The sequence below is a fragment of the Aedes albopictus genome, chromosome 2 (assembly GCF_035046485.1).
Source record: "Aedes albopictus strain Foshan chromosome 2, AalbF5, whole genome shotgun sequence".
Classification (NCBI taxonomy): Eukaryota; Metazoa; Arthropoda; class Insecta; order Diptera; family Culicidae; genus Aedes; species Aedes albopictus.
Genome location: NC_085137.1, coordinates 346,116,932 through 346,134,845, shown reverse-complemented (window position 1 = coordinate 346,134,845; position 17,914 = coordinate 346,116,932). Strand labels below are relative to the sequence as shown.

General features: G+C 49.0%; 1 protein-coding gene across 1 annotated transcript in view; it reads left to right on the top strand.

Annotated features, from left to right (window-relative positions):
• The first annotated feature begins 11,259 nt into the window (after positions 1-11,259).
• Positions 11,260-17,914, top strand: part of LOC115263181 (cyclin-dependent kinase 14-like) — a 632,917-nt gene continuing 626,262 nt past the window's right edge. The window contains exons 1-2 of the mRNA XM_062852660.1: positions 11,260-11,751; positions 16,670-17,259. Of these exons, the coding sequence (XP_062708644.1) occupies positions 17,028-17,259 (232 nt within the window). The 5' untranslated portion in view covers positions 11,260-11,751; positions 16,670-17,027. The remainder of the gene's footprint in view (positions 11,752-16,669; positions 17,260-17,914) is intronic.

Here is a 17,914-nt window from a genome sequence, read left to right as displayed (position 1 = left end):
ATCAAAAGATAAGCATACTTCCTAAAATTTCCATGACATAGTGGTCGTCTAATTTGATTCGTATTTTAACTAAAAACTGCTTCAAAAGTTCTGCCAATTACCGAAAAGTTAGGAAAAGTTTTAAACGTTTAAAATTTTATCTACAAAAAATGGAACGCATTTCATCTGAAATTGTTTCAAGCATTATTGGTTCAGATTAACAACATAAATAGTTTTTTTCTGCTTTCAAAAGTCTTCACAAAATTTGAAATGTCTTCTATATGTCTTCACAAAAATAAATGTCTTCACCCTGGTCTTCACAGAACTTCAAATGTCTTCAAATTGAAGACATGTCTTCACATCTGGCATCCCTGCAGAAAAGCGAGCGAACGCTTCTGTCAAATCAGCATAGGCGCGAACCTTTTCCTATATGAATACAAGGGGGTTTGGAGTCAAGCTATTTAAACAACGCGAACCGTTATAGAGGAGGCGGTAGTGTTCGGCTATTTTTCATCATGGCGTTGGGGACAACAAATTTGAATTTGTTTGTTCTAGCTGTCACGTCGGTTCGTCGGTGGTAACACCATGAACGATTTTCATGGAAATCCATCGCCCAGTTCACACTACCATCACCTGGTGTAAAAGTTGCACGAATCACTGTGTTGTGCAATATCGTCAACAAGAGGTGCTAGTGTGAAACGTCAAAGGCATACACTGAACGAAACCCCCCGCCCAAGATCGACTGAGAGGCGATACGATCACGCCCCTTAACGACATTTGGTCGGAAACCGTATGGTCCACCGACCGAATGATGTCATCCTAAATCCGGATGACAGTGATTTAAAAATTGAATGTCGACCATATGGTCAAGCAACCTTGTTTTTTAGCGATTGATACATTATTGTTATCAATCGCTAAAAAACAAGGTTGCTGCTATCTTTTACAAAATTATGATGTGCTTTAGTGATCAGGATACCCTCGCGGGCATCCTTTTCAAAAAAAAGTTGGCATGTCCAAGACATGCGACACAAAATTGTCAACGACCCGGGTGTCACGATCAAGGAACTTGTTACGCTATCAATGAATAAATTTGGTGCATCTGAGCGGCCTATTGAGGTGGACAATCCCGTAGTCTTTCGACCAATGCGCCGAACCCCCTTCACGCGCACCTGTCATTAGCAACACCAACAACAACAGTGAGTAGTAAAACGTTGACAAATAAACACGCGGTTAATAAAGTTAATTTTTCCTTTCGCTAAGTAATCGGTTGTACGCTTTTATTCCGATGTTCGAACCATTCCCTCAATAGGTTATGGGTGTGGGCAAAGGAAGCGCAGCGGACGAACCGACCACAGACACCGAAGCGGATACGAGAACCGGAACGTGGAACAATCGGACGAAGAAAATGAATCAAAACGAGAGCTACTCTTTAGCACGTTTAATAACTAGAAAAGTCGCGTTACAATGAAAAGCGGAAACGGAATTTATTTTGCAGCAGTTGCCGCTCTGGTTTTCTACTGTCAAAGTTCGTCGGCCCACTGTTAGTATGATGGATGGGCCATGGTGTGGTTAAGGTGCATCGGTGCAGCATCCCACACTCCTCCTCAATGATGACCTTAGCCATCAACTAGTCCAAACTGTCCCAGCAGTTGCCGGAACTTGGTCCCTCCAAGAGGCTTGGTTAGTGCGTCCGCCGTCATCTCTTCCGAAGGACGGTACTCGAGATTCACTTCTCCTCGTTCACATTGATCCTTAATGAAGTGCCGCCTGGTGTCAATGTGCTTTGAACGTTTGGATGTTCGCTCTGCCTGCACGAAACTGAGGCAGCTTTGATTGTCGTCATATACAGTCGTCGGACCGGCAGGCTTCTCCCCCAGATCGGTCATTAATCGCCGCAGCCAAATCAGCTCTTGACAAGCATCGCTGAGGGCGACATATTCAGCCTCCATTGAGGAGAGACTGACGCAGGACTGCTTGCGGCTCGCCCAGACAATGGAGCCGCTTCCGAAGAGAAACACGAAGCCTGTTGTTGATCGCCTACTTTCCTGGTCGCCGGCCCAGTCCGCGTCGGAGTAGCCGGTGAGCTTCCAGCCATCTCCGGGACCGAACACTAGCCGCATCTCCTTTGTTCCCTTGAGGTACTTGACTATACGCCTGGCTGCCTTCCAGTCCATGTCCGTTGGTGCACTCACTCTGCGGCCCAGTATTGAGACACTGACTGCCACATCCGGACGAGCTGTAACGGCCACATAGAGGAGCGCACCCAGTAAACTCCTGTACTGCGTCGTGTCGTCGAAAGGTTGACCAAGAACATCCGCTTTCATATAGCCGGCCTCCATCGGCGTCTTCGCAGTTTTGCAATCGTCGAGTCCGAAACGCTTGACGAGTGCCTCGATATAGCTGGTTAGCTGCATACTGTAGATTCCTTTTTCACAACGAATGTTGAAACCCAGGAAGAACTTCACCGCTCCGAGATTTGTCACGTCCAACACTTTCGCCAGAGCTTCGTACACCTCCGCTATAATCGCCGGGCTACGGCATCCCACCAGCATATCGTCGACATACACCAATAACAGCACTTTGTCCTGACCATGTCCGCGCGTGTACAAGCAGTAGTCCGACTGGCATTGCCGGAAACCCATCTTCACTAGAACCGCATGAAGCGCCCGGTTCCAGCAACGCGCCGATTGCTTGAGGCCATAAATACTCTTTTGTAGTTTGCAAACATACTCCTCCTTTCCCGCGGCGACGTATCCTGGGGCTTGGCGCATATAGATATCCTCCTCAACTATTCCGTGAAGATATGCGGTTCGCACATCAAAGTGACTCAGGTGCATATTGTTCTTCGATGCTACCGCTAGCATTGCTCGCAGCGTCTCGTGCCGCGTCACCGGAGCGAAGACTTCGCAATAATCCACTCCCCAGCGCTGGCTAAAGCCTTGAGCCACAAGCCTGGCTTTGTGCTTGACAATCCGGCCTGCTTCGTCCCGCTTCAGTTGAAATACCCAACGTGACCCGACGGCTTTCCTCCCATCTGGCAATTTTGCAAGCGTCCACGTTGCATTCTGCGCATGCGACTGCATCTCTGCATCCATCGCTTGTTTCCAATCCTCGTTGCGCAGTGCTTCACGGTAATCGGTGGGTTCCATTCCAGTTTCGACCGCAACTCCAACGACGAAATCTTCCAATCGGCTCGGCAGTACTCCTCGTGTACGCCGCTGCTCTCGCCGCAGTTCAGGCTCGTGAGGTGGTTCAGACTCGTTATCCGCAGTGTCCCATCCGTCCGATGACTCGCCGTCTTCCGGAGCTCCGCTTGCTACGGAATTTCCGTGGGATGTGTTTCCCCCTTCCGTTGCCTCGCCGTCCTCAAGTACATCGCTGGCTTCGGGATCCCTCCGAATTGGAAGCTCGATATCGTTGAGTGAACCCTCGGGAATCACCTCCTTGTCATGTGGGCTGACTTGCTCGGATCCATCACCAAGTTCCATGAACCTGGCATCTCTGCTGATGGTCACGCGGTTCGTCTCGGGATCCAGGAACCGGTATCCCTTATGTTCGTCCGAGTAACCCACAAAGATTAGCTTAACCGCTTTCTGATCGAGCTTTGAGCGCTTTGAGGCTGGAATTTGTACGTATGCGGAGGATCCGAAGACCTTAATATGGGATAAATCGGGCTTCGAACCGCTCCACAGCTCAAAGGGGGTTTTGCCTATCACTCTAGAAGGCAGTCGGTTTTGCAAATAAACTGCGGTAAGCACAGCTTCCCCCCAGTACAATTTGTCCATACCGGCATCCGCCAGCATGCAGATCGCCATTTCTTGGATCGATCTATTTTTACGCTCAGCCACGCCATTTTGCTGAGGCGTATATGGCGTGGTGAACTGCGCTTTTATGCCCTCGGCCTCGAAAAATTCCCGCAATTCACGGTTCTGATATTCACCGCCGCCGTCGGAGCGAATAACGAGCGGCTTACGTCCGAACAAGTTCTGAACCCACCTCACGTACTGTTTGATTCTCCCTGCCGCCTCGCTTTTGTGTTTCAGGAGGAAAACAACAGTAAAGCGACTGTAATCGTCGATTAGAGTCATTAGGTATCGATTGCCAGATGGGGTAGTGGTCTCCATGGGCCCACAGAGGTCAGTGTGGACCAAGTCGAGAGGGCGTTTAGATTTGCGTTCGACCACTGGGGGAAAGGGCTTTCGAGAAAGTTTCCCCTTCAGACAACATTCACATGTCATTCGGACACCACAATCAGAAAGCTTAAATCCACTTACCAAGTCGTCGGCGTCCATCTTCTTGAGCACGTAGGGGTCACGATGGCCTACCCGGCGGTGCCAGGTGTGTTGACAGCGCTCGTGATGCCTTCCGGTTACCTTCAGCGAAGACTGCTGAACGCGCAGCCGATAGAGACTGCCTACCTTGTCCCCGATCACTACTGTTTCACAGATCGAGTTCTTGATGTCGCACTTCTTCGCACCGAAACACACAGTGAATCCCTTAGCAGCCAATCGGCTCACGGAGAGTAGTCCGCCGTCAAGGCCAGGCACAAAGAGTACGTCTTTTAGTGTTACCTCGACACGATTACCACTGCTGTCTTCACCGTACACTATACCGTCACCAATACCACTTGCTTTGGTTTTATTACCGTCCGCGAGAGTAACGGTCGACTCGAAATCGGTGCGCAACGACGAAAAGAAAGCGGAATCACTTGTCATATGGCTCGTGGCTCCGCTGTCGATCACCCAGCCTTCAGAGCCCTCAGCACTTGCCAAAAAACAGACTGCACCGCCCATTCCCTTGGCTTGTTTTGCCTTCTGGCCTTCACCATCTGATTTTCCACTTTTCTTCTTCACGGAATCACTCGCATTTTTCTTCGCCAACCACTTCTTACACTCGGCCTTGAAATGACCCGCCTGCTTGCAGTAAAAGCAGATCTTCTTCTTTTCACTCACTGCATCCAACTTCAGGGCACGCATCTCGTGCGAGAGCGAGTCACTTCTCTGCTGCCGCTGGCGATACTCGTTGAGCAAACGCGTTTTGACCAACGCCACCGTCCAATCCTCATCGGCCCGGCTTTGCAGCAGACTTTGCACCAGCGTGTGGTACGATGGTGGCACGCTGCGAAAAATCATCGCTATCTGCAGAGGCTCCTCGATGGTTTGACCGGCTGCCACTAACTTGTCAAAAAGATCTTCCATCTTCGAGAGATGCACTTCCATATCTTCCCCTTCTGACATATTAGCACTACACAACTGCCCGAGAAAGTACACTATGGTCGACATCGTCGCCTTTTCGTGGTGGTCGCGAAGAGCACGCCACATTTCCCTCGCACTGTCAGCATTCTTCACCAGCTTAAACTGGCTTTCCTCCAGAAAAAGCCCAATGTTCGCACGAGCTTTTCTGTCGGCCACTTTCCACTCATCGTCGATTTCATCGTCTTCCGGCTTAGCCTCGCTAATAACCTCCCACAAGCCTTCCCGCTCCAGCAGCCATTCCATTCGCTGCTTCCAGGAGCACCAATTATTGGCGTTCAGCTTGGGGAAAGAAATTTTCGCACTTTCGGCCATCTTGCTCTTCTTTGCAGGCCACGCGCACACCAGCGAACCGATCAGAAATCACACACGACGAGTCCCGCGATCTTTCTCACTATTTTCCCGACCGAAATCGTCACAATTTCCGCGTTCTCCGGACACTGGCGCCCATAACCTGTGGGCAAAGGAAGCGCAGCGGACGAACCGACCACAGACACCGAAGCGGATACGAGAACCGGAACGTGGAACAATCGGACGAAGAAAATGAATCAAAACGAGAGCTACTCTTTAGCACGTTTAATAACTAGAAAAGTCGCGTTACAATGAAAAGCGGAAACGGAATTTATTTTGCAGCAGTTGCCGCTCTGGTTTTCTACTGTCAAAGTTCGTCGGCCCACTGTTAGTATGATGGATGGGCCATGGTGTGGTTAAGGTGCATCGGTGCAGCATCCCACAATGGGTTCCAGTAGTCGCGAGTAACGGAAGTTCGGTCGGAAGTAAAAGTTTTGCGCGGTACGATACGGTACGGTCATGGAGAGGGAAGGCGATCTTGCGCGTGTGCCACTTTTTGACGGCTCGAACTACCCGGCATGGAAGTTCCGAATGCTAGCCTTGCTCGATGAGCACGAGCTGATGGACTGCATTGAACAGGAGGTGGCGGAGGTAGAGGAGCTTGAGATCAAGGTGGAGGACACGGCTGAGGAGCGCCAGCAGAAGACAAAAGCGGTGGAGAAAAGGAAGAAGAAGGACAAACGATGCCGATCGTTGTTGATTTCCCGCATCCACGACAGTCAACTCGAATACATCCATGACAAACCAACCCCCAAAGCGATTTGGATTGCGCTGCAGCGGATTTTCGAGCGCCGAATCATCGCGAGCCGTCTTCATCTAAAGAAGCAACTGATTACCCTTCGGCAGGACGGCGCTAGCCTGCGGGAGCATTTCCTCCGGTTCGACCGAATCGTTCGAGAGTACAAATCCACTGGAGCTGGCATTGATGACCTCGATATCGTCTGTCATCTGCTGTTGACGCTTGACTCAAGCTATGCGACGGTCGTGACAGCCATCGAGACGATGCCGGAAGATGCATTAACTCTGGAATTCGTGAAGTGTCGACTACTCGACGAAGAAACGAAGAAGAAGAGTGCAGATGTCGAATCCATTTCGATGAAACCGGATGCAGCAGCTTTCTCAGGATCACGAGCTCGAAAACATCAGCAGAAACAGCAGAAGAAAGTGTGGAAGTGTTTTGGTTGCGGCCAAGAGGGGCACAGAGTTGCCGAGTGTCAGCAGAAGAAAAAGAAGAACGATGGGAAGAAGACGAGTGCGCACTACGGTGCTGACGACAAAGGTGTGTGTTTTGTCGCAGCAGACACGATCCCGAAGAAGCAAGAAGTGACGTGGATTATCGATTCCGGTTCGTCGGAGCATATTGCGAACGATAGTGAGCTTTTTGATGAGTTGATTCCAATGAAAAAGCCGATGGAGATTGCTGTTGCCAAGCAGGGACAGTCAATCGTCGCGAAGCACCGCGGCGTGATTCGTTTGCGTTCCGTCGTCAATGGGGAGTCGATTCCGATTACTTTGCACGACGTGCTTTACATTCCAGAAGCAAGTGTAAATCTATTGTCGGTCAGGATCGAAATCAACGGACTGAAAATAGTGTTCGCCAGTGGTGCAGTGAGCATCGCACAAGAATCAGGTGTTGTCGCGATTGGAAAACGACGTGGCAAACTGTACGAACTTGACCTTCACCGAGAAGGGGAGTGTGTGGGTAAATCGTCGTTCTATTCGTGCGGTCGGGTTCCAAAACAGTTCGAACTGTGGCATCGCCGGTACGGCCACCTGAGCGCGAAGAATTTGGAGACTCTAGTGCGTGATAAGATGGTCGTTGGACTTGATGTGAAGCCCGGAGCGAAGGGTGGCGACGAAATTGTTTGTGACTCGTGCATCGCCGGGAAGCAAACTCGAATGCCTTTCTCCGCGCGCGAGGGTAGACGGTCGTCACGAGTCTTAGAACTGGTTCACTCGGACGTGTGTGGTCCGGTGTCGCCCGTAAATATTGACGGTGAGAACTATTTCGTCACGTTTATTGACGATTGGAGTCGGTTCACCGTTGTCTACTTGATGAATTCCAAGGACCAAGTCACCAGCAAGTTCAAGGAATACGAAGCCTACGTGTCAGCGAAGTTCGGAAGCAAGATCTCGCGGTTCCGCTGTGACAATGGCGGCGAATATAGAGCTAGAGCGTTCCGGAAATTCTGTAAGAAGAAGGGAATTCAAATCGAATGGACCGTCCCTTACACGCCGAAACAGAACGGCGTCAGCGAACGCATGAATAGGACGCTGGTGGAGAAGGCGCGCTCCATGCTGGAGGATTCCGGAATCGATAAGAAGTTCTGGGGTCCGGCGATCCAGACTGCGGCATTCTTGTCAAACCGCAATCCAGCGAGCGCTCTCAACAGTAAGCAGACTCCGTTCGAAGTATGGGAAGGACGCAAGCCGGATGTGCACAAGCTGCGGGCATTCGGAGTGGATGTCTACGTGCACATTCCTAAGGAGCACCGGAAGAAGCTGGATTCGAAATCTTGGCGAGGAGTGTTCATCGGTTATTCCCACAATGGCTACCGTGTATGGGATCCGCAGCGAAAGACCGTTGCGGTCGTGCGTGACGTAATTTTCGTCGAAAACGGTAGAAGCGGGGGTTCTCTGCTTCCGGAGAGAAAGACAAATCAAGACTACGTGCGTGTACCGGAAATCGAGGACGAAGCTGATGCCGCAAGTGATGTAGAGAACGAGGTAGCTGTGCAAGAAATCGTGGACGAAGAAAACTTCGATAGTTGCGTCGAGGAAACGATTCGGGAAGATGGTGAAGAAGCAACAGCGGAAAACGACCAGGAAGATGGTGAATGGCGGGAAAAGCGTCGTCAAAACCGGCAGTCACAGCGTGCGGAAAGCACTCCGAAAAGCACGCCTCGTCCACTGCGAGAACGTCAGCCTCCAGCGTGGCAACGGGACTTCGAGATGGATTACAGTGGATTCGCTCTCAGTGCAGCTAGCTTCGTGGAGAATCTTCCAAGTTCGCTGACGGAGATGAAGAAGCGACCCGACTGGCCAAAGTGGGAAGTAGCCGTTCAGGAGGAGATGACAGCGTTGGAGAAGAACAACACTTGGTCGCTAACGAAGATTCCCGAAGGTCGTGTCCCGATTACCTGCAAGTGGGTGTTCCGACTGAAGCGGGACGAAGACGGCGGCGAGAATTGCTACAAAGCAAGACTCGTTGCACGCGGATTTACCCAAAGGTATGGCTTTGATTACGCAGAAACTTACTCTCCAGTTGCGAAGTTAGACACACTCCGGGCCGTCCTGGCGGTTGCCAACCACGAGAAGATGGCGGTCCATCAAATGGACGTAAAAACCGCTTTCTTAAACGGGACGATCGCAGAGGAAATATATATGGTCCAACCTGAAGGATTCGAAAAAGGTAAGGGTCTAGTGTGTCGCTTGAACCGTTCACTGTACGGCCTGAAACAGGCGTCGAGGGCCTGGAACGAGCGGTTCCACGTTTTCGTCGAGAAGCTGGGATTCAAGAGAGGAGCGAGTGATCAGTGCCTGTACGTGAAGCGAACCAAGACCGGTTTGCTGTTTCTGGTGATTTATGTGGACGATATTTTGATCATCGGTTCGGATCTGAAGGAGATCGAGGCGGTAGGTCCTTGGCCAGCGAATTCGAGATGAAGGACCTGGGGGAAGTAAAGAACTTCCTCGGCATGAAAATTGAACGCGTCGTTGAGGACAGATACCTGCGGATCAGTCAGCGTGCTTTTCTGGAAGGTCTGCTGCAGCGGTTCAATATGCAGGAGTGCAAACCGATTTCCACGCCGATTGAGTGTCGTCTGCGGTTGCCGAAAGGAGAAGAGTCCAAACGTTCAGAGAAGCCGTATCGCGAGTTGGTTGGATGTCTCATGTACGTTGCCATGACGTCACGGCCCGATCTGTGTGCGGCCGTCATCTACTTCAGCCAATTTCAGCACTGGGTACACCTGAAGCGAGTGCTGCGGTACATCCGTGGCACGTTGGACTTTGGACTGGAATTTCGAGGAAACAACGAGGCACCAATTATGGAAGCGTTTTGTGATGCTGACTGGGCCAATGATCCCGTGGATCGGCGATCGCTCACCGGATACGTGTTCCGGGTTCATGGCTGTACGGTTGGATGGCTGACAAGGAAACAACCGACCGTGTCCTTGTTATCGACCGAGGCCGAACTGGTTGCACTCAGCGTGACCATATGCCACGGTATATGGATGAAGCGACTGTTGCAGGATTTGGGCAGGGAGCTCAAAGGACCAGTGACCTACTATGAGGATAATCAGTCGACCATAAGAGTAACAGAAGACGAAAGGTACGCCGGTCGCATGAAGCATGTGGACGTGAAGCATCGATTCGTACGAGAGCTGATCCAGCGAGGACAAGTTGCTTTGCGCTACAAGGCGACCGAAGAGCAGCTCGCTGATGTCCTGACCAAGGGATTACCGGCGGGAGTGTTCCAGAGACATCGGGCCAGCCTTGGATTGAAGGCCTCCGGAAATTGAGCGGGGGTATTGAGGTGGACAATCCCGTAGTCTTTCGACCAATGCGCCGAACCCCCTTCACGCGCACCTGTCATTAGCAACACCAACAACAACAGTGAGTAGTAAAACGTTGACAAATAAACACGCGGTTAATAAAGTTAATTTTTCCTTTCGCTAAGTAATCGGTTGTACGCTTTTATTCCGATGTTCGAACCATTCCCTCAATACGGCCTACGCTCTGCAACTAATATTCATTCACATAGCCTGCGTCGACTCATACGGGAACAAGATGATCGTCATCCGCTTTTTAGGATGATTGCCGTATGACTGATTCGTCATTCGAAAACACGATTTTGGTAATTTGGAATGGATGGTCGGACAAATCAGTCGATTTCGGGATGGGGTTTTCGTTCAGTGTAGAAAAACGATGTGCGCGCTTCTGGTTGTGAAACTATTATTTTTTGAATAATCCGCAACGAATCGTTTATTTCAGTGATTGAAAAAAATAATATAAATTTGCTACTGGTTTGAGAGAACCACCCTAAAATTTCAGACAAGAAACCATGCGTCGCGTTAAAATCTGTCGTATTTTCAAAGCATCGCGAAGAAAACACCGGTGCTGGCGAAGCAATCAGAAAGTTGTGTGTGTGCGTATGCTGTCAGTTCTACACAAAGTACCGTGAAAGGTGTACGGTACAGAAGCATTCGCGACAGCAAATCCTACTATCATTGAATTATTTTTGTTGCTTGCGGGATTTCGTGGCTGAGAGAGCAGAACAGCTAATCATTTACCGCGGTAGCTGATACCTTGCTTCTCTGGTCGTGGCCGTACGAGCGAAGAGTGTCTCCTATTTGCATCTTTGTGACAAACAGAACGAACACACACATGAAGCCATCATCGTTTGCTCACGCGGGGTGTCTGCAGATTGCGCGGAGAGACGAAAAGATCTTTCTCGCGGTGTGGTGATGCTGTAAAAATATCGTCGTGGTGTCGTCGTCGTCGTCCTCCGTGTCAGGTTGAACTGTCGGTCGCCCGTTGTTCAGTGTAGTCGCCCTCAAGTCGGTTGCGGTCGTCGTCGTCTTGTGGTTCGTCGTCGCGGCGTAATCTGCATCCTCCTAGTGCTCCTACAAATTTTGAGGGTAAAAACGGAATCCGGTGTGCAGCAAAGGCAGCAAAGCTATTTCGGAAAGTGGGGAAATTCCTGTTGCTGGTTCCTGCGTGGGACGACACCCCATGGAAGAAGAAGGGCTGCCGCAGTTGAATCTGCTGTTGTTTTTATCCGATCAAAAGTGAGACAGTGCTCTAGCCTGGAGATTATCTTTCCAAGTAGGTGGTGGATTGGGAAAATTTGTGCCCCGTACAGTGCTGAATCCGAGTGCGTGAAGGGGAATCCTGCCTAGTGGAATAGTGTCGCATTTTTGGGTGTTCAACCTGGAACCCGTGTCAGTGTGGGATTTTTTTGTGTCTCCGGTTGCCAAAAGAAAAATTCAGAGTGCTCTGCTGCTTCCGCTGACGTCATATCCCGGAGGATTGCGGCAAGGAGGCATTGGTTTGATACACATCTATTGGTCCGTGCTGTGCTGCTGGGAGATCAAGTATCATCGTCAGCTTTTTCCTTGCGTGGAAAGACATTTTTTTGGAATTCGAAGAAGGCGAAAAGAGAGTGGTAAGCATAAAAATATACACACAATCGAAGAAGATCTAAGGTAGTGTTAGTGGATCAGTGTTGCCAAATGCATGCTTCTACGATATTCTTAAATCTTGATTAAACATTTTGATTTATGTTCGCCTAGTTTTTTTTTTAATTTTTATTTAAATGTACATCACATTGATAGAAAATTTCTAATTTCATAGGGTTCAAGCGAATTTGTCCCGGAAAGGTTTTTTTTGCTGATTTGAATCAGCGTGTGTATCGTACTGTAGAAACACTTCAAAATATGAATGTTCGTATCTTCGGATAATTTTTACGGAAAGCTATATAGCTATATTTCCATCACTAGGTACGTGTTGCTACCATCTCATAATCCAGAGCATGTGTTCAGCAAAGTTGTTCAGAATTCTTTAAGTTGTAAAACTTTAAACGCAATTCCACTGCTATGTGGTGCTAGTATGCATATTATTAAAATGCAATTACACCGTCTTCGGCCAGAGGCAACTACAGACTTACTACATTACTAACACTACTGTGGTAGTTTAGCACATCAATAAGTAGGCCGAGCTCCATGAGAAATATTAGCGGTAATTTCTGCAGAAATCTCAGAAGATTTCCTTCTTGATGGTCAGCTTCACTTGCAGCACTTGCTCGTCCTTCCACGGACAACGGATCTTGATTTTTTTTTGTTGCCTGGATCCCCAAAACCGCTGTGACGTCTTGCCAATCGCCAAAAGCAAACGGGGTTCGTTCGTCGCCAATGTGGTACTTATCCAGTTGACGTCTTGGCTAATAATGATAATTCCAAGAGCTCGGCCTACTTATTGATGTGCTAAACTACCACAACTACTAACATTCGACAACGGACAACACATAATATTATAACATCCAGTGACTCAGTGGAGAATTTTCCTTATGACGAAAAGTTTTCCCGACTTCAGCGGGAATCGAACCCACATTTCGAAGCTCACGAGACACCTAAACTACTGACGCCGCTAACCGCTTCGCCACAATTCTCATTAATTCATTCATTTATTTAGTTAACATCAAATTCATCATAATACTGAATCAACAATTTGTCGCCATAATACTCGATTTGCAGCTGCAGCTCTCCATCCTCGGTCACGCCCAACACTCGCCAGATCTCGCTCCATCTGGTCCGCCCATCGTGCTCTCTGCGCTCCACGCCTTCTTGTACCAACCGGATGGTTGGCAAACATCAACTTTGCAGGATTGTTGTTCGGCATTCTTGCAACATGCCCTGCCCACCGTATCCTTCCGGCTTTGGCCACTTTCTGGATGCTGAGTTCGCCGTAAAGTGCAGCGAGCTCGTGGTTCATCCTTCTCCGCCACACACCGTTCTCTTGCACGCCGTCGAAGATCGTCCTTAGCACCCGTCGCTCGAAAATTCCGAGTGCTTGCAGGTCCTCCTCGAGCGTCGTCCATGTCTCGTGTCCGTAGAGAACCACTGGTCTTATTAACGTCTTGTACATGGTACATTTGGTGCGGGGGTGAATCTTTTTTGACCGCAGTTTCTTCCGGAGCCCATAGTAGGCACGACTTCCACTAATGATGCGCCTTCGTATTTCACGCCTCACGTTATTGTCAGCCGTTAGTAAGGAACCGAGGTAGACGAATTCTTCTACCACCTCGAAAGTATCCCCGTCTATCGTAACATTGCTGCCAAGGCTTGTCCTGTCTCGCTCAGTCCCACCTACCAGCATGTACTTTGTCTTAGCCGCATTCACCACCAGTCCGATCTTTACTGCTTCACGTTTCAAGCGGGTGTACAGTTCTGCCACCGTTCCAAATGTTCTAGCAATATTATCCATGTCATCCGCAAAACAGCCAAATTGGCCGGATTTCGTGAAGATCGTACCCCGACTGTTGAGCCCGGCTCGTCCCATAACACCTTCCAGGGCGAAGTTGAATAATAGGCAGGAAAGTCCATCCTTGTCGTAGTCCCCGTCTAGATTCGAATGAACTGGATAGTTCACCCGAAATCCTTACGCTATTCTGCACACCGTCCATCGTTGCTCTTATCAGTCTAGTCAGCTTCCCGGGAAAGCTGTTCTCGTCCATAATTTTCCATAGCTCTATGCGGTCGATACTGTCGTATGCCGCTTTGAAGTCGATGAACAGGTGATGCGTTAGGACCTGGTACTCACGGCATTTCTGGAGAATTTGCCGTACGGTGAAGATCTGGTCCGTTGTCGACCGGCCGTCGATGAAACCGACTTGGTAACTTCCCACGAACTGATTTACTTTAGGTGAAAGACGACGGAAGATGATCTGGGATAGCACTTTGTAGGCGGCATTTAAAATGGTGATCGCTCGAAAGTTCTCACACATTGACTTGTCGCCTTTATTGTGGATGGGACAGATTATCCCTTCCTTCCACTCCTCCGGTAGCTGGTCGGTTTCCCAGATCTTGACTACTAACTGGTGCAGACAGGTGGCCAACTTTTCTGGGCCCATCTTGATGAGTTCTGCTGCGATACTGTCCTTCCCAGCCGCTTTGTTGTTTTTGATCTGGTGGCATCCTTAACTTCCCTCAGCGTGGGAGTTGGTTCGTTCCCGTCCTCTGCTGCACCAACATAGTCATTTCCTCCGCTGCCTTGGTCCTCCGTGCCTACATTCTCTTCGCCGTTCAGGTGCTCGTCGAAGTGCTGCTTTCACCTTTCGATCACCTCACGTTTGTCCGTCAGGAGGCTCACGTCCTTATCCCTGCAGATTTCGGCTTGCGGCACGTAGCCTTTGCGGGATGCGTTGAGCTTCTGGTAGAACTTACGTGTTTCTTGTGAACGGCACAGCAGTTCCATTTCCTCGCACTTCGCTTCTTCCAGGCGGCGCTTTTTATCCCGGAAGAGACAGGTCGACTGCTTCCGCTTCTGTCTGTATCGCTCCACATTCTGTCGGGTTCCATGCTGCAGCATTACCGCCCGCGCTGCATCCTTCTCCTCCAGAACCGCTCTGCACTCCTCGTCGAACCAATCGTTTCATCGACTCTGTTCTACGTACCCGATAGTGCTCTCGGCTGCGTTGTTGATGGCTGCTTTGACTGTACTCCAGCAGTCCTCTAGAGGGGCCACATCGAACACACCCTCGTCCGGCAACGCTGTCTCGAGATTCTGCGAGTATGCGGTGGTGACATCCGGTTGCTTCAGTCGCTCTAGATTGTACCGGGGCGGCCGCCGGTACTGTACATTGTTAATAACGGAGAGTTTTGGGCGCAGTTTAACCATCACCAGGTAGTGATCAGAGTCGATATTAGCGCCACGATAGGTCCTGACGTCGATAATGTCGGATAAGTGCCGTCCATCAATAAGAACGTGGTCGATTTGCGATTCCGTTTGTTGTGGTGATCTCCAGGTGTAAATATACGGGAGGCTGTTCTGGAAGAAGGTGCTACGAATGGTCATGTTCTTGGAGACGGCGAAATCGATGAGGCGTAGGCCATTTTCGTTCGTCAGCTGGTGGGCGCTGAACTTTCCAATCGTCGGTCTGAAATCCTCCTCCTGGCCTACCTGAGCGTTTTAGATCTCCAATGATGATCTTGACGTCGTGGTTTGGGCAGCGGTCGTACTCGCGTTCGAGTTGCGCGTAAAATGCGTCTTTGTCATCATCAGTGCTTCCGGAGTGAGGGCTGTGCACGTTTATTATGCTAATGTTGAAGAATCGGCCCTTGATCCTCAACCTGCACATTCTTTCGTCGATCGGCCACCAACCGATCACGCGCCTCTGCATGTCGCCCATCACTATAAAAGCTGTTCCCAGCTCACGTGTGTTGTCGCAACTCTGGTAGATAGTTTGATTACCTGTAAACGTTTGCACCATAGATCCTGTCTAACACACCTTCTGCAGCGCTACGATTCCGAACCCGCGGTCCTTCAGCATATCGGCGAGTATGCGGGTGCTCCCGATGAAGTTGAGACCTGTAGTTCCACGTACCGAGCTTCCAATCGCAAGTCCCTTTTCGTCGCTGTGGTCGTCGCCATTGGTATCGGTTCGCATTCTTCTCTTGTTGATTTTCCGGTGCTAGTCTTTTTTACGGCTGGCTCGCAGGGCTTGACACCAACCCACTAACCCAGTGAGCTGGGCTTACCTTCCCGGAAGCTACGAGTTCTGCATTGGCATTTCCTCCAACTACATTGCTAAATAGCTAGGCTTAAGCGCCAGTCTTCGCCGGAGGTGGTGTTTTTAATGGGCGCCCAAGAGATAATATTTTGCCTGAGCTTCCACCCCCCATGGTTGCCATCTTAAGGACAAAAATAGAATTAGACATGGTCTCCGAAATTCGGACTGATAGTCGAATGACAATAGATTAAAAAAAACTGATGGTTTCAGCAAGATCATCCTGGTGGGTCAATTCAGGAACTACCTAATTCGTAATGGAAATTTCCTTGACTGCTTTTGGGCAGAGTATATTCATGCCTACAAATATCTCAGTTATTAACTTTGGAAGTGCTGAAAATCAGGCTTCATTCATCGTTTATTTATTTTGCATTACATTACAATCATAATAAAACTGAATCAACAATTCTTCGCCACAACACTCGGTTTGTGGCTGTAGTCCTCCATCCTCGGCCGCGTCCAACACTTGCGGTCCGCCTACCTTGCACGCTGCCCTCTTGGTATTTTTTATACCATCCGGATCTCTTGCGAACACCAGCTTTGCAGGGTTGTTTTCCGGCATTCTCACAACATGACCCGTCCATCGTATCCTTCGATAAGAGAGGCTGTGATGGAAGTAGTTCAGTTATCGTTCATCAGCTGGTGGGTGCCGAACTTTCCAATTGTCGGTTTGAATTCCTCCTCCTGGTCTACCGGGAATAGAATCCTTCACCTCCAGCATGATCTTACTATATACCCACTGCCTCGGCTATGAGTCTTTCTGCCCATAAACTAATTGTCATTTTATTCTCCTTTCCAGATTCTGATATTCATCTTCAAAACATCTTACGAATTGTCTGACAACACTGCTTGAGAGTATAAAAACGAATCAAATGCGTATGTGAAGTGCGGAAAAAGAGAGCAAAGTGTGCAATTTGAATATCAAGTAAAAGTGGTTTGTGTTGGTGCAAAAATAAGTACCATAGAGAAGTGAAGTAGAATAATAATACAACACATTTTGCTACTAAAGATAAAAGTTCATACAGAATTGAATATAAAAAATCACTCGAAACAAGAAAGTTGAAGAGCAGAGAAAAAAATAATAGCTATCGGTGCGATATTTTGAGAGTGTACATATTTGCTGGTGTGTGGGGATTTGCAACGTACAAGTGTGAAACATGTATTGTTCGGTGGATAAAAATCAATCATCTGGTGTCGTCAGTAGTGGTAGTGGCGGCGGCACTGCTGGTGGTGGTGGCGGCGGCAGTGGTAGTGGAAATGCTGGCGGCGCTGGCAGTATCAGTGCTGGCAGTGGTGGTGGCAGCAGTGGCGGTGGAGGCGGCAGTGTTGGTAGTGGTAATGGCAACACAACCACACCGCTGCAAAACAACACAAAAAGTGTCAAAGAAGGTAATGAAAATGCTATTCATGTTTTTGTTGTTTTGTTTTTCTCTTTTTGCTTTGGCTACAGCTTATGACAGCTCGCTCGCGGAGCGATGTTGTCGCGAAATTTATAGACCTAGGCAGGATCTATCAATTAATTAGGTTACTGATTTTTGTGCAATTTTGAATTTACGGAGGGATAAGCTTTTACCCATGCACCTGACTAATCACTCCCGGTGATGACAGGCTTACACGGTTTTCTGTTTTAATTAGGCACATTTCTATGTTTGCTGTTTTATTTGCGTTTCACAAAAATAACGCTGCAAGTATAATAAAGTTCAAACTGAACCGCTTAGATGGAATGACTTTTACAGCTTTCCATGTAGTTTCGGTAACGCGCTTGGTGGTCTAGTGCTTACCGTCTCTGATTTGTATGCAGAAGGTCCTGGGTTCAATACCTGGCCCGCCCTTTCGTCCTACTTTGTATCGTTCTATATCTACTTTCTTCCTCTTAGCGAGAACCAGAAACGGGTTGTAAAATCTGTTTCCCTTTCTTCGATTCCCATTTTCCACAACACATAGTGTCAGCCAAACTACTTTGGAGTTCAGAACTACATTCGTAACAGCAGCCATATCTGCTATACTGAATAACGTTGCATATTTAACCGTAGGCCTTGGACCA